At 39.9% G+C, this 27,642-nt stretch overlaps 3 protein-coding genes across 4 annotated transcripts in view; 2 read left to right on the forward strand and 1 right to left on the reverse strand.

Annotated features, from left to right (window-relative positions):
• Positions 1 to 1,512, forward strand: part of LOC137979201 (cyclic AMP-dependent transcription factor ATF-3-like) — an 8,223-nt gene extending 6,711 nt beyond the window's left edge. For both annotated transcript variants that reach the window (XM_068826405.1, XM_068826406.1), the window contains exon 4: positions 326 to 1,512. In XM_068826405.1, coding sequence (XP_068682506.1) covers positions 326 to 493 — 168 coding nt within the window. In that variant the 3' untranslated portion in view covers positions 494 to 1,512. The remainder of the gene's footprint in view (positions 1 to 325) is intronic.
• Positions 1,513 to 8,248: 6,736 nt separating this feature from the next.
• Positions 8,249 to 9,223, reverse strand: LOC137981031 (histamine H2 receptor-like). The gene has a single exon (XM_068828402.1). It carries the CDS (start codon positions 9,221 to 9,223, stop codon positions 8,249 to 8,251), a length of 975 nt encoding a protein of 324 aa, XP_068684503.1.
• A 3,139-nt stretch (positions 9,224 to 12,362) lies between these two features.
• On the forward strand, positions 12,363 to 23,161 carry LOC137979114 (cyclic AMP-dependent transcription factor ATF-3-like). Its single transcript, XM_068826300.1, has 4 exons — positions 12,363 to 12,516; positions 15,405 to 15,620; positions 18,435 to 18,542; positions 18,950 to 23,161. Exons 1-4 carry the CDS (start codon positions 12,493 to 12,495, stop codon positions 19,088 to 19,090), a joined length of 489 nt encoding a protein of 162 aa, XP_068682401.1. The 5' UTR covers positions 12,363 to 12,492; the 3' UTR covers positions 19,091 to 23,161.
• Positions 23,162 to 27,642: the final 4,481 nt, after the last annotated feature.

Consider the following 27,642-nt stretch of genomic DNA (forward strand, 5'->3'; position numbering starts at 1 on the left):
TAGTACAGGGTTGACTCAAAGGTATGATACGTCGACAGCTCGTGCATTCTTGAGAACTTTCAAAACATCCCTTGTGCCTATAATTCACGAAATTGCAGTCGTATTCATACGATTTCGTATATACACTTATAATGCACTTCATGGTTGAAACGATTTTCACTGCTTCGCACTTTCTGAGCGGCTGGAACGCGCCCCTTGAGTCTCGGTCCCAGGACCTTACTTCTCGCCCGACCTCGAAGCAAATGGAAAGGTCCTGGGGACGAGTTTGTAGAACCACTTTAAAATACTGTGTATCTGATAGCATACGTACTTTGTGAAATTTCAGGCTTCCGAGGAGCTTGAGCATCAAAACAATGATCTACAGGGTCAAATAAGTAAACTACAAGCGGAAATCAAGCAACTTGAGTTCATGTTAGACTCTCACAGCTGCTCCAAATACTCCCAGGGACAGCTGCAGGAAGACCAGGAACTTGGCATGCATACCAACTTGTAGCTTCCGATGATGAGAGATTACCTGGATTGAGATTTCCGATAACCTGTACAATATCGCGTGCCAGATGTGGATTGCGCGAAAGTCAATGGGTGTCCCCTCGCGCGAGATTTCGCGCCAGCAATAAATTGAAATATGTCTTTCCCTTGAGGGCACTACTTTTCCGTAAAAATTTTCATGCCGGGAAATGTCGTTTTTTACTTTATAAGCATTTTAAAAGGGAAATGGAATCAAATTTCATCTCTGAAATACTCGCGCCGGACGCTAGATTAGGAATGTGTTCTTTTTAGTTAAACGTAAATAGAAAGCTCGCATCATGACTAAATTGTTAAGTTTGTTTGTTTTCTACATCATAAACTGCTGCTTACGTTTGTACAAAGGACTTTTGATGTAACGTGAGGAATGGTGTTAGCTCAAAACCGACGCACTTTCCTTAATTCATACTTAAATCATTTTTTCGCTAACATCACTTCATACAGGTAGTTTCATAAGCAGGTTCTTATCATAACCTTTCTTCGCTCATTATAACCAAATATAACACGGGCGGAAAACTTCGCATGAAGTAATTTAATTCCCATATTTTATATTCGATTCAGATCCTTGTTTATATTTATAGATATATCGCTGACACACTGTAAATACATACAAGCTTGAAGTCTGAGATTTGTCGTCATTTACATTAGAACGGTTCGAACTCAGACCGGAACGAGAGTTTCTCGTCTCAGTCCAGCAACCGAGACGAATTCAGATTGGTCTGAGTTCATTGTTAGGCCGGTGTCATGTAAACGCAAAAAAACAAAAAAAAAAAAAAAAAAAAAAAAAAAAAAAAGTATGGAGGTCAATACGAACTCGTACCGGTCTCATGTAAATACACCCTAAGAGGCCATCTTAGACTCCGCTGCCCGGCTTACAAATTCACTCTCACAGTGTAGCTGACGATGACAATCGGTTCTGTGGAAACATGTCTTTAATTAAAACTTTAATTAAAGTGTCGTCTTCGTCTTGAAGCATCATGTACAAAATTCTGCGATTGTTAATTGTTATCATTAGAATTAACCAAATTATGAAACTAACAATTATACCTATTATTTTTATGACAAACCCCCCAAAACGGTGGTATCTGACTTCTAGTGTGATCCCTTACATTCGTCTTCACACTCTTTTAATAAGCAAATACGCTGTACTTTCGCTCCAGTACAGGGTCTCGATCATGATATATTAACCCTTTAAGTATAAGAATCCGCTCTATCATGTTAAAGAAATTGCATTTTTACGTCCAGAAAAGACGATTTTAGTCAGTCTATCGCCCCCTATCCATCCATTTTCTATACTATTTTGACGCTTTTATCGCGCATTCACGCTTGAATAGTCCGCTGCAATGGCTCATTGACATGCGTAAATGTCGCACCATTTCTCCCGATGCGAATGGGCACCAATTCCCTGAACCCGTTTCTCAGAGGTTTCAAGGCGCTTTCACAGTTACCCAGAAACACCTACTTTATGATTGATCTTTCAGGCTTAGTCGCATTATCACGAAAAGCCACAGTAGTTGATTTTTTTATATATTCTTTTCCTGGGCGATGATTGTGAATGTTTACAGAGTGTAAGATCAGCGGCAGTAGATGCCACATCAGTGCGTGCGCAGTACACATAATAGTCTGTACTATGGTGTTATATCCCCGTCAAAATTCAATTTTCGCATTTTATGTTTGTTAACCATTTAACGGTTGGTCTTTGCAATTCAACCTTCGAGTTTCACAATTCTTCATTCGTAGGGATCACACTAGAATTGCGAGACTCGAAACTTGGAATGTAGAATCGTGAAACGTGAAACTCGAATGTTGAATCGTTAAGACCAACGATGCCGAAATGTGAGAAAAAAAGCACATGAAAAGCGATCTTGAATTTGGCATAGGATATAACGCCATAAAGTTCATGCCTTTTTTCAACAGTTACTATGCCAAACATAGTTTTATTTATCGCTGCAAGGATCCACCACGTTCTAAGCCTAACGCTTTACTGATATAGACCCATTTCAGTAATTCCCATTCTGGAGGACAAAACGATGGTTGTTCTGTCCCCTGAGAGACAAAAATCCTTTCATATGCATAACAATCTTATTGTTTTGTCCTCCAGATTGGGATTTAACTGAGAGAGATCTATTTCCAAGGGAATTCAAGGCCCCGGGGAGGGGTACTCCCTTATAAGGGCTTAATGGGGACGTGCGGCCAGCCAGGGTATGGTTTTCGGGATTTTTGTCTTGAACAGGGTATCGAATTTATCATTTTTTGTCTTAATCAGGGTATCGTTTTATCAATTTTTGTCTTAAACTGAGTTAAATGTCTTAAACAGGGTATCAAAAATCAGAGTTCTGTTTTAAAATGGGTAGGAAAATCAGCGATATTTGTCTTAAACAGGGTCAGGGTATGAGGGGCCGCGCCGCACCTCCCCAACCAGGGATACATCGAGTACCCCCCCCCCCGGGTTCAAGGCAATGCTCTTTTATGAATTTTCAGCGTCCTTTTGTGTCACCAGAGCAATTTATGAAAGCTAACCATTTGGAGTCGGCGCTTAGACTTAATCACTAGAGATCAGTGCCTAACCCAGCAGTTATTCTCTGCCTAAACAGAGTGTTGTTTATCTGCCAAAGCGGGTTAACACTGAGATTGTCAGGTCACCAAATGGTACAGCGGTATATGTGTCACGAAGTGTCTCACTTCATTTTGGAGTATCCCCAAAAACATCACGCGACTTAGGGGAAAGCATTGCGTGCAAAATAAATCTGTCAACGCCAGTCACGACAGAATGAATTAAATCAATAGTTCTGTTCTTTTTGGATTACCTATAACGTTGCACTCTTTTCTATCCTTACTATCGCTAGCTTTCTTTATTTTTCCACAGTAGCAAGTTGCGCATTACGTTCGTGAATTTTAGTTCATAAACACCTCACAGTACTTACTATTGGCAGTTAATTTATTGCGTTTCAGGTAATGCTTTTCGATACAAAAAAACAGGACTTACAGGACTTTACTTTACAACCAAGTGAGATTGTTAATTAATTAAGGGGATTCCCTCGTTTTCCATAGCTCACACTACTGGGCATAATTTCTTGCGTCATTGGCGCGCTCATTAGCTCGCGCACATTGATAGCTTAATCCGTCAAGGAATGGCTATTTACGGTGACTGCCATTTTTTATTTCATATTTTTGCTGAGAACGGTGTCTTCATGGAGTAGCAAAAAGAATAGCAAAAATCTAAGGCCAGTTTTTTTTGCCAATTTCATAAAATTGTGCGGAAGGGCCGCACTCAAGTAATTTATTTTGAAGTCACGGCTAAGTACTCACAAAAGTATTCAAATACATTTTCAGGTACGTACGTGAATTAACCATAGAATGACACCAACTTCCGACTTCCGACTTCCGACTTCCGACTTCCGACTTCCGACTTCCGACTTCTGTCTTCCAAATTCTGACTTTCAACATTAACCCTTTTCCAGTTTGTTCACATTTACGCACATCACACTTCGGTGAGACTAATTTGGATTACGTAGTGTGATACATCGTGTTATCTTCTCTAATGTACTGTTGTGTTTTGGTAAGTAGAGTCTTGATTGCAAATGTCAACTTAAGAATGTTCTTTAACATGCTCAACCTGCGTGACTAAAGTTTCCTGTGATATTATGGGTTGTTTCATCTTCTTATTGTTTTACACGCCGGTTATGTCCATCGAAGGGTGTTTTACCCGATTACGCACCCGAACTACGAAAAGATAAAGATGTGGACGGAGAGATCGCAATTAGAAGCTACTTTTTGCAAGGGTTTACTAACACTGAAATCGTTGGTTTTCTGGCTGTATACGTATAACATGGCATAGTTCTTTCTGTGCGTACCTTGAAAAGAATTCTTAAACGTTTGAGACTTAGAAAGGTGAGGCGTTTAAACGAATTACCTCTTGGACAAATAGTCCTTGCTGTTTTTAAAGAATTGAATATTTCTTGTGGCTCCTTCATGGGCTATCGTAAACTTACAAGACGTTTGAGAAGGAAATATAATTTGTAAGTAAGGAGGGATACCGTCATGCAATCCCCGCGTGTTATAGATCCTGAACGAGTGGAGTGTCGTAAAAGACGTAGGTTGAAGAGAAGAAAGTATAGCAATCCAGAACCCAACATTTTTATGGCACGTCGACGGGCGGGATAAACTTGCACCCTTCGGATTTTTTTATTCACGAAGAAGTTGACGGCTTTTCTCGGCGAATTCTTTGCTTGGAGGTCAATTCAATTCACAAGCAAGGATCCTAGAGTTATTGCCACGCACTACCTCAATACAGTGCGACAACGTAATGGATTATACAGAAGGATACGTTGCTTCAACGCAACAGAAAATACAATAATTGGAACGCTTCAACAATTCTTTCCATGGCATGACTTTGATGATTTCGCGGGAGGAGGAAGTTTTGTTCAAGGGAAAAGTAGTGGAAATCAACGCTTTGAATCCTGGTGGTCCAAATTTCGCGAAGGCGGAGGGGGAAGGTGGATAAATTTGTTTAAGGACCTACACGATTCTGTTTGTACGAAGACGAATACCTTACCACGGAGTATTTGCAATTTTGTTTCCTACCTATCCTTCGTCGCGAACTACATCTCATTGCAGAGCAATGGAACACACATTAATTCAACAATAGAAACGATTTGATGTAGAGGGTGGCAAACCAGATGTCCTGTTTTTTTCTGCCAGAAGCCCACGACAGGAGGCAGTGTGGCCCAGTGGTTAGGGCGCTTGAGATCCGGAGATCGCGGGTTCAAGACCCGCTCTGACCACTCGTTGAATTTGATCATGGTAGCCCCTGGTTAAACTTCCCAGCTGCACTTGTAAATAGCCAACTGGCTTGCCTCCGGCCAATTGGGATTCTTAACAGTTGTTGTTGTTTCGTTCCGTCGTTTCGTTGTGTTTCATTGGCCCTGAAAAGCCCCTGTGGGGAGCGGTCAATTAAGTATTTATTTATTTATTTATTTATTTATTTATTTATTTATTTAAGGATTTGTACAAACAGTACTGGTGCAAAAACAATAGGACATAAGTCCCCTCCTAGGTTTAAGTACCAACCCAACCCTCTCCTAAAATTTTAACTTAATAATATAAATAAACTAAATAGACTGCTTAACAAGTGCATGCAGTAAGGGTATTTACCCGGCGACATTTAGGACAAATTATTTTAAAGGTAAGAAAGTTGTCGCCATCAGAAACGTTGAAAGGTCTCTTGAAATAAAACGATTTAAGTTCACGCTTAAAAGAGTCAATAGACTCAGCCTGCCTAACATCATTAGGTATATTGTTCCACAAATTTGCTGTCCTATTAAAATAGAAGTCCCGAAAAGATGATGTACGATTATTATTAATCTTTAAGTTCAGCCCTGAGCACGCTTGACGCGTTTGAATCGTAACAAAGGAAAAATAGTAATTAAATTGTATTGTATTGTATGGAACATACAATTACTTGCTAAATGTCGATATGGTGGATGTAAATGCTTGCCAAGAAATGTACGCTGAGAATTCGATCGATTACAACGAAGATTTAGAAGACTTAGTGACATTAACCAAGCCAGATTATGAGCCACCTTTAAATGAGAACTAGACACTCTAAGAGCGTACACTGGGTTGCCTGTGCCACGTGTTACAGACAAACAGAAGGCACTGAGTTGGGTGGTATTGAACTGCAGCATTCAAGTTAATTTTTTCAAGTGCGGGGTCATTAACACCATTCGAGGGGTCACCCAGACGTCGTGTCAGCAGTGGCCCTTTGGCTTCCACGTTCACAAGTTGAATTATTTGTTAATGTCCTGTCCCATTTTGAAGTCTTTTACTTCTTTTAAGCTTTGGTAATAAATTCAGTTCAAAGATAACAAAACTAGCCTGCCAGCAGGCTCTTCTCTTGGAAATGGCGCGCGGTCGAAATATAGGGGCTTGGTTACTCGTTTTTTCGAAGCTAGTAGCCAAGCTCCTATATTTCGACCACACGCCATTTCGACGGAAGAGCCTGCTTGCAGGCTATAAGAAAACACGCTCTTAAGTAAAACTCACACGTTTCTTCTTTACGTTAAATCAGTAGTCTGCAAAAACAAAACAAACAAATTTCAAATTGCTCAAACGGACATGCATGTCTTGCAGTTGCACTAAGCACACACTAAGGAAGGACTGAAGATTTTGTTTCTGCTTCATAATTCCTCTTCTTTTCCGTCTACTCTGATGCCAGGTCAAAAATATTTGTGGCTTTACATTAGCACCAAAAAGTACCGGAAAAGCCCGAGGTTAACAGTAAAAGGCAAGCTAAAAGACAGCTGAAGAAAAAAATAATAGTTTTTGTAGATAATTCTGAATCGAATTGCCATCGAAAGGTTAATGACATTCGATCGTAAAAACACTAAAACGGCTACAACGTTCTTGGAATTTATACCATAACTGTGACACGCGTTGTTGTGTTCTTCAAAGGAGGTTTCTGAACGGCGTGGAAACTGTTGTTAGTGACCGTAATACAAGCTTCAGTTGGTAAGAAGCAATAGCAACGATATTGATGGAAACTAAAACCTCTTTCAACTATTTTATGACTGAATTATGACAACATGATCACCCTCGGTCCTTCGACATCCATTGATTGCTTTATTGAATTTGGTTGGTTAAAGTGCATGCTCCTGTTATTTAAATTGTGTTTTAGGAAAACCGTAACAAACACAAAACAATGTTGGTTTCTATGTTAGAGCGACTTTCGTATGACCTTGAAACTGAGTGCACGGTTCGCAACAAGCCATTTCCGAGTTCATGTCTGCCTCCTCTTCAAAGCGGGTCTAAGTGCGAAGTTTTTGTGATGGTAATTAGTTCTACTTTACATATGAATGAAAACTAATTTTCACAACAAAAACTTAGCACTTAGACTCGCTTTGAAGAAAAGGTAGACATGAACTCGGAAATGGCCTATTTGTTTCACGTACCAATGTTTGGCAAGACTAGCAAAACAAAGCTTCTCCTTTTTCCCGCCAAGGAAACTCCTAATATGGATGAATGGTGGAGCGAGTGCATACATCAAGTCAAAAAATAAAGTTGAAACTGATGTTAAGTCCATAAAGTTTCCGGGAAAGTTATCCCGTACAATTTTCTGTAAACTATAAAACTCCTTTTTCGATGTATGTTAAATTCTACCAGATAACTTCTTGATGTTAAATGATTTAGTGAGATTTCCAACAAAGAAATAAAAACGGTAAGTCACAGACTTAGTTTTTTAGGTAATTTTCAAAAACTGAAATTTGGAGAACCTTTTTGTGGACCTGGTATGTTGCCATGGTAACCGATATGACGTCATAAGTGCCCAACAATAGAGCTGCAAGATATTTATAGTTTGCCTACACTTCGAAGTATTCTTCTTTGGTATCTTTCATCGTTTCACAAACACTACAGCAACGAAAAACCCCTTGGAGCCTCCTTAAAATTGCCTATTTTAAAATCGTTATTGTTGGCCATTTAAACTCATTAAGCCCAAATGAGTGGTCAAGTATGACACTTTCGATTCAGAGAAACTTTTTCTGGTCCGTACTTTCCCTTTAAACTACAGTAACTTTATTTTGATTTAATATTTGATATTCAAAATTGGTGACACATCACCAGTTTGGAATGGAGTCCGTTCCGAGGCTTTCTCTGCAGCAATAATGGAGGCAGAGAGGAGAGACCCTGGGAACGAGTTTGCAGAGTACTAAGCGTGAACTTAGTTTTAGCTTAGAGATGGAGCCACGGATATCCTGAACACAGCATTCCTCATTTCCTTCTGTCGCCAACAATAAATAAGTGGATTAAAGAAAGAGTTAAGCATGGCAAACGTTCGAGCCCAGGGTAATAGAACGTCATATAGTCCACTGTAGCCTGTCCTTGGTCTGAAAGCCACCGCCAAGGCCATGGGAACAAAACTTATCAATAAAGCTCCAAAAACGAAAACCATTGTTTTGAAAATTCTCTTTTCTCTGGAAAATCTCTCCCTTTCTTCTTGGGATTGTTGCTGCGTCTGTATAGCTTGATGATGTCGGATGATTTCACGGATTAAAATAGCGTACGTTAGGAGAATAAATAAAATACAGGATACAACAACAAATACAAAAAATCGCTCCATAGCAGCACCAGATGCCAAATCTAAGCCAACACGAATAAGCAAGCCAAAAATCCAAATTATTACCACCCCAGTCAGAATTTTGCGGGAAGTGACTATTGAGAGATAACGCAACGAGAATCTGATAGCAATTAACCGTTCGGCGGTTACGAGGGTAAGATGAAGCAAAGAGACCAGAGAAATAAGGGCAAAAAGCCAGTTGTGAATTGTTCGAACCAGGCACTGATTATCGATAGCATTAAGTTGAAACGCTTTCCAAATCACAAACGATGGCTGTAGCAAAAGACCATTGAGTGCATCTGTTGCTGCTAAGCAGGCTAGCACGATGTTAGTGCTGTTTTGAAGCCTTCGAGTTCTTGTCACAGCTATGATCACCAAGATGTTGAGTAAAACTGTGCAAGGACAAGTCGTGCTGTTGATGATTATGGCCAAGATATAACTATGTTTGGTGGCAGTTGTGAAATTGGCGTTGTAGACTCCTACTTGGTATCGATCAGAGCAGGTGTAATTCTCACGAGATGCTTCTGAAACATTGGAATTGAGTTCATTGGAAGAAAGGGCTTCCTTTCCAGTGACATTTACCATAATAATCGATCCTCTGGGCTTGAGCAAACTTTTAATCGTCTGCCTCGACAATCTATTGCTCGGATACGAGTCGATATTCCACGCGCTTAGCAACTGAAGACATATTTAAAATCTGGTGAATAATCATTAGATTGGTAAGTTGATTTAAAAATAGCCCGGTTCAGCAACCGCGAATGGCTCGCGATTTTGACCATGGTGCACAGAAATAATTATCAGTATAAGTTTGGCACGCACATCGCGGCCATATGTGATGCCATGAAGGTTTTCCATGAGTTTGCGAAGCTGCATTCTTCATAATTATTTTAAAAGGGATCTTTCATTTCAGAAATGAAATGTTTTTGGCCGAATAACTTGGCTTCGACCTCCTGTGATCTCCAATGGACCATAAATAAAGCTTTTGTTAATTTGATGAATGATCGGCACAAAATTGGCCAACTTACGTCCATTGGCAAATTAATTATATTGAGGCAAGATATTTTCGTATGTTACTCTCTAGAAAGATACTTGACAGAACCTAGAAACTTAGAAACCTTGGAGTCCAAAGAGCAGTTGAAAGTAGACACAGTTAGTTAATTGCAACTCGATTGGACCAAGGACCGTTCATTAGCTTAGCCGCACTTCAGCAGTATCGAAGTAAAGAAATATGTTTTTGCCGTGTCATGTTTTGTTCCCTTTGTTTCAGAAATTAAGGAAAAAGGAGGCGATGGTATTGAAATAAAAAAAACAAAAGATTTGTACGAAGTGCGATTATTTCCAAAAGTTATTTTTGCTTTTCCTGTACTGACGACGAGTGTTGGTAAGCCTCATCGTGTCGCAATCCTTAAATGCGTATCTTATATACACCTCTCGTAGTTGATTTTATTTCTTTGTTCAAGTTAATGCGGTATTGCTAAAGAAGAAAAACTTCACTGAAAGCTGAAAGACAAACCATCCGTTTTGGTTCTAAGAGGCGATAGGCTTTTATTCACATTTTTTTTTTCGTTTCGAGCTATGATTCACTCTTGTGGATGTCACATCTTTGACACCTTTTTCTATTTTCAAGTACACAGTGCTTTTTGTTTTTGCGGGAAATTAATATCATTACTTCATTTTGGATTTTACATCTAGTTGATTTTGGAAAAGATTGAGAGACATCGCCTAATACTGTTAGGGTCTGTTTTTTTGTTTCAACAAATAGTTCCGCGACAGGAATTTTTCAAGAGAATCTACTGGTTGTGCTTTCTATTTGGTCAGGGGTGACCTAGGGAGTAGAAGTTAACGAGTTAACGAAATAGGCCATTTATGCCTCATGCTCCATACAGTCTGACTGATATTGTTGGCAAGGCATTGCTCTGGGCGAGCTTCGTTTGCTGGGACACAGATAATACCAAGCCCTGATGGGCTAGGCCGTTTATTGAAAATCAGCATGGTAACCTAGGAAGTACCCAAATATAGAAGACATGATCTCAGCAAAGGTGAGGAGGGGACACACGCCATCAACAAGAAAGTAAAAAATAGGGAGGGTGGGGGAGGGAAAATTGATTTGACTCTGTAGAATCAGCCTCCGCTTAGCTTGAACAAATGGTGAATGATCTCCAGAAAATCCCGGATGACAGAAATGCCCAAACTGCAACATGGGAAATAACTAACTAAGCATGTCACACTCATCATAAATCCATTTATTTCCTCCGGGCAATAAAGTTCCTTTTCGAAATATCAAATATTCAGCTTGAGAGCGAGGCAGTGAGAACAAAAACAATAGAAACACGATGGAGTGAATGTGAAGAATATTTGCACATCATCCACTTTCCTTAATTTGTCTTTGTCCTCTTAACCTCTCTTTCAAGCTGCATTTTAATATATCGAAAAAGGCCTGACAATCACGGAAGTTGTTCTTTCCCAAAAGATTTCTTGTCAACACGAAACGCTGGAGGCACAAGTCGCCTGCAATCCCATATAACTTACTGACTAACTTAGTCCTGTTCGTGTTTCGAAACACGTAAGGCCTCGTTCAAAGTGCGCCATTGGCTTCTGTCGGGTGCTCGTCGTTCCAGGTGACCCCATGTCCAGCTGTTCTCCTTCATCTCTTTCTCCACTGTCCTCCTCCATGTTTCTTTCGGCCTGCCTCTCTTTCTACGGCCATCAGGGGTCCACCTGAGGGCAACCCATATAAACGGTGACTTTAAAGCATTTTCCATCAACGGTCAACAACCGAAGGACCCCTACTAGACCCTTCATAGTTTAGGCCATACATTATTCTACAGATAATCACGGTTTGCAGATTGTACTATCTGTAGTTCATGCATTTTACATCAATTGCAGTGACTAACACCTCAGAAGAGACATCCTATTGCTTTGATTTCACAGATTTCAAAATCTTGATCTTTTACTTCGGAAAACTGCAGTCAGTTTGGGTCTCTCTCCTTTACCAGCAAAAAACACAGATTAATTAATATTGTTTTGTAGTATACATAGCTTTTTACATTACATACTGAGATATATATCGTCCCATAGAAATATTATTGACAAACTGTTTCACTGTTCAGATCAGCAGGTACCGGAAGTTTGTCAAAAAACCGAAAAGAAAATAAGGAATATGTTCCGGAAGTCGTAAGAGCGAACGGAAGCGAAGCACTATGCATCGAAGGATATCGATTCAGAATACCTCCATGGCTATTGTAAAAGCAAGGTTTTAACTATAATCGGGACCACATCTCGACATGTATTCAAAAAAATTGCATGATAGTGGAAAAAAACGGAGGATAAATGCATGCAATTTTAAAAGAACACGGTTTTTATATACTCGCGCGTTTCCCTCTTTGGGACGCTTACTTATCTCCACTACGATTTGCGAAAATTAAGCTTCTTTTTCTTGTAGAACGACCCTGGGTACCTCAGAAATTAAGAGACCAATAAACGCAAAAAAATGTATTTTAATTTAGACGCATTTTGTATCCGCGGTTCGGTAAACAAGTTTTCTTTATTCAAATATATTTTCACCGGTTGGTAATTGTTTTCAAACATGACCGTTTCCAAAACACTCGATGATTGGTTCGCAAAGAACTGTGCAGAAAAGGATCGCGTCAATCAGCCAAAATGAACAAGGTGATATATGCAATATTAACGATGTCATCAGCCCCCAAATAAGCGTCCGAGGAGATCTTGGAAGATCTTTTGTATGGCGTCAGTGTTCAGAAAACATCGAGACCACCTTTTAGAGGGGAGAGCAACGAAAGCGGTGAAAGTTAAAAGCAGAGGAGCGAGTCGGGAAGAAGGGTATTGTTATATACATGGATTTCCCGGTAAATTCGCAGGTAAGTCAATAATAATTGTTTCTAACTTAACAGCAAAACAAAAAAGCAATCCTGGAGAGCGAAGGCTATTGTTCCAAATATTCTCGCAAGCAATTCAACCTGAGTGGGAAAATGGACGGGCTAGAGAACACAATGAATTTGCCGGAGTTTTCCCTCGAGAAACGTATTGCATTTAACTTGACTAACAGGAAATTACTGGCTCCCTGATTATGGTAAATAGATAACGCTTCACCGTGATCTAAATTACAATATTTTTTGTAATCGGGGTTACCTCAAAATATTTTGACAAGGGTCAACATCATCGCGCCCAAGGCATAGAATGCAAAAAGCCCGCTTAAGCAAGTTTAAATTAGCATTGGGTATTTGTCTTGTGTCGATAGGGATTACAATCAACATTCGTCGCAGGTTAACGTTTTCAAACGTGCGTTAATTAGCCGACTCGGGCGTATTATGGATAAAAGCTGGCCACCTGTTTTTAAACGAGTATAACTGACAAGCTCTTGAAATAAACCTGTTCCAGGACCATAAATTCCTTGGGAACACCAAGCTGCACCGGTAATTTTATTCTAACCAAATTTAAGACCGGCTATTGCAAAATAATTGCATGGTTCGACTTCATTCGTAGATCTTGGAGAGTTAAAAAATATATGTGGAAAATTCGTCTTCACCTATGTCGTTGGATGACAAAACGTGACACAAAAATAGATCAGAAAATTCTCGAATGTTTGATCGTCGATTGGGATTTAGGAATGTAAATCATTGGTCATGAACGGATATGATACAATAACACGTTGTCTTGTAATATTAATCTTAGGAGACTGAGCAATGTAATATCGCAGTGGTCAAAGCTTCAAGAAATCATATTTTGACTTCTTAATCTGTAGGGGGTCAATTACTTAATTTATTGAGCAATTGCTCCAAACAAACACTGGTAAACTTGGGAAACTAGTTGACTGGCAACTGAAAAATCGGAGTCTTTAGGCAGGATTCGAACTTATGTCCTCCACAACACCGGTCGGATGATCTACTCATTGAGCTACCAGACCTAATCAACAGTTGCCCTGGGAAACTCAGTCCTGTTCTGAGGATGCGACCTCGCTTGGACTGTCTAGTAGGGAAATGCTTTTCACGGTATCTTTTAAAACTTTCGTGCAGAGTAGCAAAGAAATGAGCCTTTTGGACGATACTCTACAACGGACGAAACCAAGGGTTCAGTTAATTTTGACTTCACTACGCAATCAGACACAACACAACTAACTCAATCACAACACAACTGTGCAGATACTTGGGCATGTAGGACCGCAAGAGCCACGAGCCGGTTTATTTGCTTGCCATATGCATACAAACTGCGCTCCCAAATAACAATATGTTAGCATACTTGAAGGTACTGATCTACTAAAAACTCACTACAGAAAGGTACATTGGGCACCTGCCAGATACGAAAACCCACAACCCTGCAGGAATGAGGGAACGTATTCTCCAACCCTATGCAAGTGCCACTACCCTATGGAGGCTAAGGGGAAAAGTTAACAGAAAAGCTGAACCTGGACCGATTCAAATCCCTAATGAACGGTTCACTATTAGTACGATTACCCATAATCCCCACCAGACAACCGGACCCAGTCCTGTGGTCCGTGCCGGCAAAACAACTATTTCTGCCAATTTTTCGGGCCACAACTGTCAGAAATATCATTTTTCTCTAGTTATCCCTCCCCAGGGTCCACGTTTATGCGGTAATGAAATGCAATCTCTGTATGAAAAACGTCACAAAATGTCCTCTAATCGATCTCACTTGTGGGTAGAAGTGGTGCCAACAGTCTCAAAGCGTCTTCTGGCCCAACCATAACCTAGTAGCAAACCTTAACTCTAACCCTAAGCCAGTAGGTCTCCTAGTTTCCTTCGCGTTTCGTCAATGTACGTAAATGTTATGCAATAGATAACACTTTCAGCGGTGCATGTGATGTTGCTGTAGAAAAATTATGATCATTCTCGGTTAAAGTCATTTCAAAAATACATTTCTATCATGACATCTCACTTCCGAAGACAGTGCAGCCCAGTCAGTGGTTAGGGCGCTTGCCTTGAGATCCGGTTCAAGACACGTTCAGACCACTCGTTGAATTTATTCCAGGTATTCCCTGGCTGCACTTGTAAATAGCCAACTGGTTTGCCTCCGGCCAGTTGGGATTCTTAAAGTTGTTTCTGTTCAATGCCCGGATTAGCTACTGGCTATTCTAAAAATCCTAGGGTAAATAATGATACTTAACTTACGTATTCTCTCCAATACATTTACCAGATAGCAGAGAATTAATGTAGTAAACGAATGTGCAGTACAACCGCACGATCATTTGTCTAAGCTTTCCTTGCTACTTTTTAAGCTTTTTCCAAACACAAAGACGCATAATAAAATGGGTCTCTTCACGCTCTGCTTTTGTTCGAATTCTTTCAAGCATGACTAATTATCTAAGATGGAAATCAGTTAACAGCAACAAAGAGACGAAACCCCTAAAAGATATTTCCGACGCGAGAAAAAGGGACGGGCTTTTAAAAAAAGAGCGATAGATAACATCTCATAACATATTTCGGACACATTGCCGTTAGGGGCTTTTTTTAGTGCACAAATTATCACAGGGCTCTATAGGCTACCGCCGTTGATTGACTAATCATCCACGTGTTCTTAACTTCGCCTTTTATAGTGCGTCTTCACAGTCGTGTTTAGTGGGCCAGTTTCGTATTCTCACGGTTAGACTGGATCTAGCATGAAATCGAGGCTAAATTTGCATGTGAAAAGATTCCCTTACATTAGCCTCCATTTCATGCTCGATCCAAGCCAATCGTAAGAATACGAATCTGGCTGACTGTACATTCCCTTAATACTCTCTTCTCCTCAGGTTGGTAATGGTCTGTATATGGAATCTGGGTCTGTGATCCGCACGGTGGGTAACCCAGGCTCCGACGGTACCTTGACAATGGACCCTAACTTCGAGATAGCGGATCTTCCAGTGAAGCTTGAACTTCGTTACGTCATCGAATCAAAGCGAGCTGCCCATGGGCTGCCGGACTGTCCAAAGATTGACCCCTGCTCCAAAGATGCCAAGAACCAACAAGTATTGCATCTTATTTTAGTTTTTCAATCGCATTTTACATATATATGCATGAGTGAGCCATCAACCTTCAATTTTATCCGTGATTTTATCCGTGGTCCTTAAAGATGATCTTGTAGGTTGTTAGAATGAAATGGCATACCTTATAGCACTTCGAAGTTTAAACGGTTCAAGTTATTACAGGGTTGAAAATCTAAGGTCCTGTTCGTTTGGCATTGATCAGCTGTTGCAAAAAGACACGAAAACTCCCGGAAATACTTGTCGGTTGCCAAGTAGGGGGAGGGAGTGGGGATAACAGCTGGGGCTGCACCTAATATTAAAAGGCCACCTAATTTGGTTTGGTGCCGGTTGAAAAAACAAAACAACCAAATAAAAAGACAACGATTTGTCGCAATAGAATACGAACTGAAAATTCCTGCCATAAACCGTTGATCTCGATAAAACACGACCAAGAAATTCAGAGTAAGGAGATTAGAGCCGAGAGCAGCCTATGAAGATCACAAGCAACAAACCCGCCTTGGCCATGATGTCTCGTCATCACAACGTGTAAGCTAAGCTCACAAACTTGCCATCTACATAAGAAAATCATTGCCTGGGCAGTTTCCCTTGAAAATCTGAATTTAGATCGAGCACACAATGCGAAAAACCCGGCATCTTTTAACTGTGAATTTTGTTACATCTCAAATCAGAAATTATGGATTTTACGCTCCAAGTATGTACCACTCGTGACAAGTAAATGATGCCCTCGTCAGTTATTGGTTTGAAGATCCACCTTCAACCGACAGTCTTTTCGACCGTTTGTACGTTTTTGTTATGGAAATTCGCATTGCTTATCGTAGCGATCTAGTTGGATGAATTTCATCTTCGCTCGGAATTTTCATATATGAAAATTGTTCCGCGGCACGCAATGCCTGTCGGTTGAAGGCGGGCCTTTAATATTCGGAAGTAAGTACCAAAGATTTGACCAATTATTTAATTACGATCTATTATAATTTATGGATTTCATGTACGTAGCTTTCGCAGTTCTTACAGATTCCTTTACATTCCAATGCCTCTCTGTCTTTTTCTTTACACGGGTAGTCCAAATACATTAAACAATTTTTGATCATCACATTCGCATCCTTGTTTCTAGCAACATAAAGAAGTGCCATGCATTAACGCTCCGCGCAGAGTCTTCGTTACAACCGATCGGTTAACAGGCAAAAACACCATTTTAATATAGGTACAAACTGTCTTCATTGAAATCGAAATCCGGAAACTTAGGGTGCGTTCTATTGACCGTATTCCGGAATAGGAATATATGGAATAGAGGTTAGAAATTCTTCATTTTACGGATATTCATTAAAATTGTCAAGCACCTGCTAAAATGCTATTTTAAGCATATATTTATTATGGTTGTTGCTTCAAACATAGTCAATGCATGGAGATGTCTATGAAACTCGACAAGTTCCTTTGTTTCTTGTTTTTGTCCGTATTTTTGGCCTTGACTCTGCACAAAACACAATTTTTTTCTAGAAGATAACCAATCAAACCCTTCGATTAAATTATGTGCAACTAATTTGCAGACTCGTGGGAAGCGAAAACAAAAGATTGTGCTGGGTCACGGTCAATTCAACATCGATTGCAATAACATAGACCTAATCGGCTAACTCAATGTTGTACCCAATTCAAACCCTTTGGGAATAAAACGTTTTGTTCCAGGTTTTTCCATATCATTTAAATATGAATGCTACATTATCATGCAACAATACACAAAGAATCTTAGTCCTGGGAGATTTGAATTGGGTACAGCATTGAGTTAGCCCATTAAGTCTATTGTTCTCGCTTTTGAAAGTTCTAAAGGTTTCAAAACGCCAGACATACCGTTTGAAATCATCACTCCACGTATTCTTAAAGGAATATATATAAGGTCAATCGAACACACCCTAAGATTAGAGTGTGTTCGATTGACCCTATAGACCATATTCGTATTATCAGTATTGGTCTGGAACTAGTAGCTTGCAATGGAGGCTAATGCGGGGAAATCTTTTCATATGCAAATACTTTTCAATATATTCCCCCGCATTAGCCTCCACTGCAAGCTAGTTCCAGTCCAATACTGATAATACGATTATGGTCTATTCTGGAATAAGAATGTGTCGAGTGATGATTTAAAACGGCATGTCCGATGTTTTGAAGCAACAAGGATAATAAAGATATGTTTAAAATAGCATTTTAGCATGCGTTTGCCGGACAATTTTAATGTGAATCTCCGTAAAAGCAAAGCATTTCTAACTTTTTCCCCATGCATTCCTATTACGGAACGCATTCTTAGATGACCATGGATCGAGTGCAGTTACACCTGCTATTAAAATGTTTACATTTTTTGCGCTAGTTGATCTCGACAGGTGTCCAAGGGGGACGCAGATGTTCACTTCCAGAGTGAACAAGAAGCCTTTGAGCCAAAAATACCCTTTAAATCATCTTGGTCGTTTTCTGCGAGGGGGAAATTTAATCTACAGCTTTTAAGTTGATATATAACTTTGGAAGAAAACCTGTGAAACATAAAACAATACTGAGGACAGTTAGATCACAGTTACAACTATGGAGTCGAGTTGCGATGTCCTCATCCTCCGGTAAAATACCCGCAATTATTTTCCTCTCGCCAATGTTTATCTAACAGAAGTGCTTATCTGATTTATTACCAAGTCTTTTAGTTAACGACGCGAATTAAGTGAATTTATAATTTCATACTTGATTGCATTTCCTCAGCTCTGTTATTTGTCACATGTTCGTCTCCATATGTTTCTTCGCGATTTTTTCTTGCCGTTCATGCAGCTTACCCCGGACGAAGAACAACGACGAAAACTTCGACGAGAACGAAACAAAGTGGCAGCTTCGAAATGTCGAATGAAGAGAAAGGAACACGTCAACACTTTAAGAAAGGTAAGGTGCTCGTAAAAGGGTACTTGTTTTGATATCTTGGTTATGATGACTGATTAAGGAGTTTTCACTCGAGTGCCAATGACAATATCAGTGTACGCAACATCATCGAGGATACTTCCCCAAAATATAAGAAACGCATTACAAAGTTAAAGAGGGCGTGTATGGACAATAAAAGGTTAACAATTAGGTAATGAAAAAACAACACTTGTATTTGATGGGGAGTCTCATTAGCGGTAAATTCAATCTGAAAAGAAATCAGTCTGTGAAAACGCCGTGACAGGAATATAGGGCTGTTCTTCACTTTTAGTCTGGGCTCCTAGAGCAATTTATTGGGTCTGCATGTTATTCCGATGTAGAGCCTGAAGGTCCGTGCCTGAGAAGTTTATCATTTTTCTTTCCTGTACCAGGCATCGGAGGAGCTTGAGGCCGCCAACAGTCAGTTGGAATCCGAAATCGCGTACCTTACAGCGGAGCGAGAACAACTGGAAATGATGCTTGATGCGCATGTCTGTCACATGGAAAAAACCGCTGGCCGAGGTCCTGCTTGATCATTTTGGCATTACTTTCATTTACCTTCATGAGCTCTCAAGCAATGCAATGCAAACGTTTCACGAAAATGTCATCTTTTCAACTCAAACTGAAGTCGGAGCGGATAACTGCAACCATTTTATTGACGGCTGAAGAAGATTGCGTTCCTCGTCTTTCAGGTCTTTTTCACGTGAACAGGAGAAATGTAAATTTCAGGAAACCACGACGAAACTTGCCCGCGTAGCAAGATATTGACGGAAGATTTGCTCAAGAACTTCGCAAACAAGGGAGGCTTTTTTTGCTGCGAAACCTTTTAAGTATGGAAGCATAACAAGAAAAAAACATTTTATGAGATTAAGCACGCTTCTAAAAAAGGCTACAACCTCTGTCAGGAGTTCGTTCTTTGGAGCGAATAAGTGGTACTTCAATTTAAAAGGTGGTTTTCTCAGACTTGCGTATGTGACGTAAGCTCAGGCATCGTGCGTTGACTGGCTAAAATGCAAAATACTTTGCGAGACGCTGTTCTTAATGGAGGCGGTGTAAGAAAACAAGAACTCTAAGCAGACATATTGGTGTCGTATGCCCTGAGTCATGAGCTTTTGAACAGTACGAAGACATTCAGAACCGAAATTCAGTTGAACGACGGAATCTTTTAGCTAAAGAAATGGTAACTCCGAAAAAAAAGGAATGGTTGCAACAGCTTATTTAAGGACGGTGCCTACTAATTCAGAGATATTTTTGCCCCGGTTTATGATCATTCAGGAAATGCAGATCTTAACAAGTGTTATTGAAATCCAAAAAGAAAATTGGGGCTAACCACCCATTTTTCAAAGATAATTCATCAATAGACCTCTTTCATAATGGCGGCCAAATAAATAATTCTTTTGTTTTTATGCTAATAAGCCTTTCTAGCTTCGCTACGACGCGCAAATTTCAAAAGAATATTTGTTTCAAAATGAAGGCAGTAGGTCTAATTAACATAAAGACAAAAGAATGTAAAGAAGGTCGCCACTTATGAAAGTGGTCTATAATATTCGTAAAAAGCTTAAAATACAAGGCAACGTCAGGAGCCCATCACCCGGAGCGTGCAACTTAACTATACTTGTGCAACGGCGTTTTCACAAGTAAGGTTATTTTTCGATTGAATTTCCCGCTAATGAGACTCCCACAGGAGCCCGATGACCAATTACAAGAAATTAAGCTGACGTCATAGGGTCACCGAACCGTAACTGACTTTGTTTTTTGACCTAATTCGCGAAAAAGGCTAGTCTAAAAATAAACCTACTTGTGAAAACGCTGTTTCACAGATGCTGTATTGAAGTTGCACGCTCCAGGATGGGCTCCTGCTCCTGGCAATATATGGCATTCTTTCTCAAATTGAAGGTTAATTATCTCTCAAAAATGCATGGTTACCCCCAATTTTCTTTTTGGATACCAAGAGTACTGTACTTACCAGGATCTACTTTCTCCGGATAGTTTTAAACCACGCAAAAATATCCCTGTATTAGTAAGCATCACCGATAAGGAAACCCGAGTATCTCGAGATGCGCAGAACGTATGCGTAATAACAATAGCAGGCACCGTCTTAAGTGCCAGGCCTCTGACCACCAAGAGACGCTTCCGGGGTCACTTCAGGATCAGGGATTCTAAACATAGGGAATATGGAATCCAAAGTATCGGCTCTTGGTATACGAATCAGATTTTGGCTACGCTTAAACGCAGCCTTTGCTTATTGTCGAGCTACATTCGTTACAGAACATGTAGCGCGTCAAAACGATTTAAAAGGAGTCACGATATTTCCACAACACACTTTGCACTCGCGGCACTAGTGAGCAATGTTGTTTTTTCGATTAAAAAGAAAGAAGAGTATTGAGTTCAAATTCCCTGAAGATGGTTTTGCCGGACCAAATTACCAAAACTATTTACTACTGAACAACATTACCGCTAAAAAGAGCAATCGAGTCGCAGAGGTGTAGTAATGTGGCAGGGTTTTTTTTGTGATTTATTTTCGGTTCTCTCCAAAAATTGGGAGCACATAGAAATGAAGCTTTCATTTTCCTATCGCTTTTTCAAGAACTTTGCAAAAAATGCAGATATAGGACACTTCGTTCCTATTGAACAACGTCGACGAGATAGAATAGTAGCGACTGAAGTAGCTCTGAAGTGACATTTTCATTAACGCTGTTCAGAGAAATCATGCATCTGTCACATGGTGTTATTAGGGACTTCAGGATTTACGACGCGGTCGTCAACAGGAACGCCACAAAACAAGGATATCATTGGCTGAAAGAGGAAACATAATCGTGCTGCACGTGCGCACGCATTTTAGCACATATTTTTGCGGTTCTCTGCACAACAACACGTGAAATCACCAAATTTGAGGTTTTAACGACAACGCGAGCGTACAAACGCAAACCTTTCATTGTACATTTTTACTCTGAAACCGCTAGTCCAAATGTATTTTTAAGATACTTCGTCCAAATTGTACGAAGTGAACGAGATAGGATAATCGCGAGACTTACAATAGTGCAGAATTTCATTTTGAGGCGACGTTTCGCCGTTAAGTCGCCATTAGGGAGCTTACGCATGCAAGGATGACGACGCCGGGCTAAGAGAACGTTTTTTCCTTTGTTATAATATTTTGGCAATTACTCCAAGTCGTTCGGCATGAAAAGTGTGTATAATCATTTCAGGATTAAAATTGTTTTGAACGGTGTGGATGTTTGGAAAGAAACAGTGAAATTTATCGTCAGGTGCTCGCAGACTCCAAAGAAACTCTAATTTAGTGATTTCACGTCGTTGTCAGGACGAGAACGGCCACGAAATGCGTCAAAATGTGAAACGCACGTTGCGGCGAGTGCAGGGCTATTGTTTTTGCTCCTTCGTTAACCAATTATTTTGTGGCGTTCTCGTAGCCGTTGTCGTCGTCCTTGCGTAATCTCCCTATTTTATCATCTAGTGATAACACGGAACGAACTATAGATGTTTTGCTAGCAATCTCTAAAGACAAAGAGAACAATAATGTAGTTATATACCTAGACTCTCGCTCAACAAAACGAGCACTGTGATTGGTTGATTCTTGGTCACGTGACCATGATCAAATTCAAATTACCCTAGCGCCAGGGTAACCCTAGCTGCCTTGTAAACAAGTCGCTGAAAAAAAGGAAAAATCTGCGAGTGCTAGGGTAACCCTGTCTGCTTGTAAACAGGTCCTTACTTTAACGAAAAAAAAAAAAAAAAAAGACAAGCAGATTTTCCTTTTTTAAGAAATTAGATTACTTTATGTGACTTCTATTGGACAACGGTCATACAGTCTGACTTGCGAATAAGGAATCTCGCGGGCAGAGATGAAAACAAGGTTTTTTGTGTTTCAATTTTCGAATCAATTTGTACATACTTTTTTTACGTGCAGTTTTTCTTACAATTACTGTCTTTAGAAACTAAATGTCAACTACCTATTCAGTTCACGATAGGACCATAGGGTTGTCTTTTGGTCAGGATTATAATATTACTGATAAGAGAATGATAATGATGATAACTCCAATAGGTTTTCAAAACTAATTTAGTTGTTGATATAGATTTTAATAGAAAATAGAAGCGCACAAATGCTGCATGTAAATATAAGGTATATACATTTATAAAGATTTTACACCAAACTTGTTTAAAAAATAGTTCTAAAGCTCCTTTTCAATCAGCAATAGTTATGAGACTGTTAAACAGTGAGTTCCAGAGGAACTCACTTCTTAACAGTCTCATAACGTGATTGCTCTGTTCGAGTGCGTTCGCTGTCGCTTAAACACAAAGACGTAGTATAAATGTGTGGTACCTCATGCCCTTGCGGATGCCGATGTTGACTGAACTGGGCTCAACGATGCGATTTGATTTCTGCGCGGTCGACAGTAGTCGGAAGCTCGGAGGAGCCGCCGAACATTTGATTGACGGTAGCGAAAAACGCATTTGTCGGTTTCCCTTTGAATTTAAGAGTCCGCATGTTAATGAAAAGCGCAGTAAAATCAAAAAGTTAAAGTTACTGTAGCGAGAAAAATGCTACACCACTGTAAGTACGGGTTCAGCATATACAATAATTACGAATAAACACACAGTTCAGTTCTTCTTTGTTGCTGTCCACCGCAGAGCTTTCGCTCCAGAAACTCAAAGAAATCTTATAATCCTCCTTATAGAGAACTGCATCTGCAGGAGTGCAGAGATGGCGCAGTCGTGAGAGCATTCGCCTACCGCCTATGTGGCCCGGGTTCGATTCCCAGATTCGGCATCATACGTAGGTTGAGTTTGTTGGTTCTCCACTCTGCAACGAGAGGTTTTTCTCCGGGTACTCCGGTTTTCCCCTCTCCTCAAAAACCAACATTTGATTTGATTTGCATTAATTTCAGTGTTGATTTCAGTTTACAGTGTTCCAATTAGTGCTACAGCCGTAGAAGATAGACAAATAAAATTCCTTTCCTTTTTTAAACGCAATTTTCCTGAGCTCGAGGTAAGAGAATGATTTCTCCGGAAAGGTATCACGGACTAGTATCTTAAAATTGGCATCCTCGTTTTATACCCTTGTGTTGTCACCACTTTCCTAAATGTTTATGAAGGAGTAGAATTGAACCCAATCAGTAAAAAGTCAAATATTATTGACTGGTGCAGCCCCGATGAAACCCTAAATTTAATTTTTTCCCCCCTTCTAATTTATTTTACGATATCAGACAAGTGATAGTGTATCACATATGACCCGCAGCATCGCGTGCCTCGTTTCTTGCTGTCCCGCTAATATATTGACAGGCTTGCTCTTTTCTAGGATATGCACATAATCTCATAAGCCAATTAATATCTTTCATTAATTTACCTCGAAGAAAAAACCCGTGTCACTAAAACGACGCGGAACAATCTTGAGGAAGGGCAAAATATAGGTTCCTACTAATATGGCCCTTGTCAATTCTCGACCTAAAAGCTACAAGTAGTTATACGTAAATAGATATTGTACTAAAACATAAAGAAAAGTAACACACGTGTTTTATCGGGTCTAAAAACACTCGGCTACACCTCGTGTTTTTAAACCTAATAAAGCACTGCTGCTCACACACACCAAAAAAAAAAAAAAAAAATTGAACAAAACAAAGACGTTCTTAAGTGACCCTCAGCCTAGGTATGTTCCCAGTATATTCGTAAAATTCTGGTTAATCTCAGCCTGAACGTTAGTATAGATGAAAAATAGTGTACATGCGTACCTTCTTGTGTTCAGCAGGTTACAGAGATCAGATTTCATATTTAGAAGAAAATAATAGAAGAAATTAATTCCATGAATTCGGCGTCGTTGTCGAATACAGATTGACGTCGTTTCCGTCATTTTTGTGGACAAAAGCCCCGGCCGCTACTTTGAAAAAGGGTGCTCCCATTTCGCTATCGTACGACCAATTTGAATGAATCAGTCCAAGCACTCACTGGAAGTCCGCCCCCTGGGCCATTTCCTGTCTGGGCAAAACTTCTGGAAGGGCAACTTGTTGTAAATCTGCTTTGGATTTACCGTTAAGGGTCAAATAACAATCCCTTCAACATATGGAGTCCTTAGTAACTGTCTCGTGTCCAAAATTGTCGCATCCGTCGACAAAGGTTAAAGATCCTCGCATTGGGAAGGCATTCAGTATCAGCAGCACTGAATTCCATTCAAATGATTTTAACAATGTGCTCTCTGAAACGTAAACATTTCTTTATTTCTCCTCAGCGGCTCGTCCTCCTTATTTTGGACTAAAGAGGTATCATTGGAGTTCGACGCTGGCGGAGTGTTAGGCGAGTATATAATAGGGACGTAAGAAGGCTCGAGTTCTACTTTGAAGTACCTTTGGTACTTTGTAACTTCAGAGACAAGGTATCTTCAGAGAACCCGAAGTGCGATCTCGCGTCTAGGTTCCCTTTGAATGCGTTCCTTAGCAGATCAAAACAAGTCAAGTAAGTCACAAGTTGAAATGAGTATCAGTCGCACTTATAGGCTATTTAGACCCCCGTGAACTCGCTTGTTGGAGTTTGAGCCTGAAGAAGAACACATCGGTGGCTGTTCAATAAGGAAGAAGAGCGCTTCTTGAGCGCAAACTAGACTACCCGTGAAAAACTCTAGTGCATGATTGAGGGCCAGTCACCAAGTTCAAGTTTATTTTCAAAAATTTCAGTTAAATTTTACAATAAAAACTACACGCATACAGCAATGCTAATCGAGGAATGCAGTGTAATGGAATTCATGGCACTTAAGTAAAGTAAAACTATCTATTCAGCTCAAAAGCTGGTATCCATAGGGGGCCCCTGTATAAATAACATCAGGTTAAAAACCTAACCCTAACCCTAAAATTTATGCACAGAGATTAAAAGTTTATAACTGTACGTTAACAACTAAAAATCCATTAAAAATCTCATTTACAATACTAATATACTAAAGAAACCACTAAAAACCTTTATTTATTTAAAACACGGTTAAAAAGTTCAGCAAAGCTGATGTGGTTGTGTACAATTAGTAAAATTAGAGCTAATTAATTACAATAAAACTAATATAAGAACTCGACGTATTTATAATTTATGTGGCTTAAAAGAACACCCGAGTGACTTTTTAAAAGCGCCAATGTCGCAAATTGATCTCATTTGGTTTTCCAGGGCATTCCACCGAATAATTGACTTATATGAGCATGCTTTCTTGATCATATCAGTCCTAGGCCTGGGTAACCTAAAGGTCATTTTCCTCCTGAAATCGTATCTACTTTCATACTTTACAAAAAGACAGCTCATGGGACAACGTAAAAGATGATAATAAGCTTGATGCGATAGAATTAGTAATCGTTTCTCATACATAGTCTCCAAGGTATTCCATTTTGAAGAACTAAGAACTATTACGATGATAAAAACACGACGGCTTTCGTTCTGTCGGTGGGCAGCTCATTAAAAATTTTCGCTCCATTAAAAAGCCTGTAAAAGACCTGTTCAGTTTGCAAATTTCTAAAATTATCTAATTCTCTAAAATTAAAGGACCCTAGTCAGCCGCGCCCGTGTTTTTGTTGACATACGGGGGTTTTGGTGATGTATTACTCTTGGGACTTGACCAAATGCGAGATATTTTTTTCGGCTCACCTATATTTCTTTGACACCCAACCAGTTGACAATGAAAACAAGGAGAGAGAGTTAAATTTAGTTTAAGGTGGCTCAAACCAGTTTGAACGCTTTCAAGAGACCTTGTTATTAGAAGGATGACACTACAACACTTTGTCTCGTAACGCCGATGTTATGGTACCATGTGAAACATCAATTATTGCTGAACAACATGCAGTCATGTTTGTGACGTAATAAGCTACCATGGCAAAAGGAACGCCTTGCAAAAACACCCTAAATTTTGACTTTGATACGGTACCACAACATTGCTGTTAAGTGATTAAGTGTTGTAGTGTCAATCCTTCTAATAAGAACGTTTCTTTCAAGTGTTGAAACTGGTTTGAGCCACCTTACTTCGTAGCTTGCGCGGTCCTTTGCAAGTAATGATAAACAGTACAGTTCATTTCTGTTTTCCAGATCAAAAATCAAAATCTCACACGCAAGCTTGCGGGTCTTGAAAAACTGCGAACCATGCGAGTCTCGCATTCAAGTCTAAGCACCAATTTCAAATAGCGCTGATAAAGTCTGAGCACCCATTTTTAGCTTTCAATACCTGTGTGACTCGCATGGCTCACATATTGTCCACACTCCAAGCTTGCTCAGTTTCACAATACGCAGTTTTATTGTCGGTGAGAAAATGAAATGAACAGCGAAAAGATAAAGGCTTTTACAGATTGTGATAGGGATCACTATTCAGATGTTCACCTGTGTTCCGTGCTGTCAGCTTGAGCGGAAGAGACACGGATACACTATCCAGCGGTGAATTCGATCTTCGTGATTCCTTGCAATGTAGTCAAAGAAATTATTTCTCCACTTTCCAGAAATGATAATACACTGATTCCGATCATTGAAGCCGTTAATCGCCCTCTGGCCCCAGTTGTTCAAAAGGTGAATAACGCTATCCTCCGGATAAGCCACTATCCATTGGGTAGCAAATGGTTTTGCTTTGCACCGATTATGCACCTGTCACTGTAAAACCCACCCCAGGGAGACATGGGGCATAGGTCGGGCTTTGTGGGATCTTTAAACATGAAACGATTGCAGGCTCAATTTTCATGTATATCACCGCTAGCGTGGTTGTTAGCAAGTCGTTTACAAAAGAGCAAAGGGCACCTGGTGGTCTCAGCTGATAATGTGGCTTTAGTTACAAGGTGTTTCGCCACCTCCGGCAAAGAGGAAAACAAAAGAAACAGAACATGCTGCTTACGAACAGGAAAAACACAAAATCTTGGTAGCATTTAATAGGAAGACACTTATCACAGGAGCGTCGAAACTTTGGTTCTTTGAATAGTAACTTTGTAAGCCACATCCCAGTACGTTTTGCCGTGGCAGATATAGACCACTGTATATCGGGTTCCCACAGTGCAAATAACATAATACTCCGGAGTCAAATTCGTAATTTCTGACGAGTGTGTAAAATAGAACGCGAATACTCAAGTTA

Source organism: Montipora foliosa, chromosome 12 (assembly GCF_036669935.1).
Source record: "Montipora foliosa isolate CH-2021 chromosome 12, ASM3666993v2, whole genome shotgun sequence".
In the NCBI taxonomy this organism is placed as follows: Eukaryota; Metazoa; Cnidaria; class Anthozoa; order Scleractinia; family Acroporidae; genus Montipora; species Montipora foliosa.

Bases quoted from the DNA above. Each gene is read 5' to 3' on its own strand.
- LOC137981031 (XM_068828402.1), bottom strand. From the start codon at position 9,223: ATGGTAAATGTCACTGGAAAGGAAGCCCTTTCTTCCAATGAACTCAAT.
- LOC137979114 (XM_068826300.1), top strand. From the start codon at position 12,493: ATGGATTTCCCGGTAAATTCGCAG. The intron at 15,621-18,434 runs GTATTGCATCTT...CCGTTCATGCAG, and splicing joins AAGATGCCAAGAACCAACAA to CTTACCCCGGACGAAGAACA. The intron at 18,543-18,949 runs GTAAGGTGCTCG...TTCCTGTACCAG, and splicing joins ACGTCAACACTTTAAGAAAG to GCATCGGAGGAGCTTGAGGC.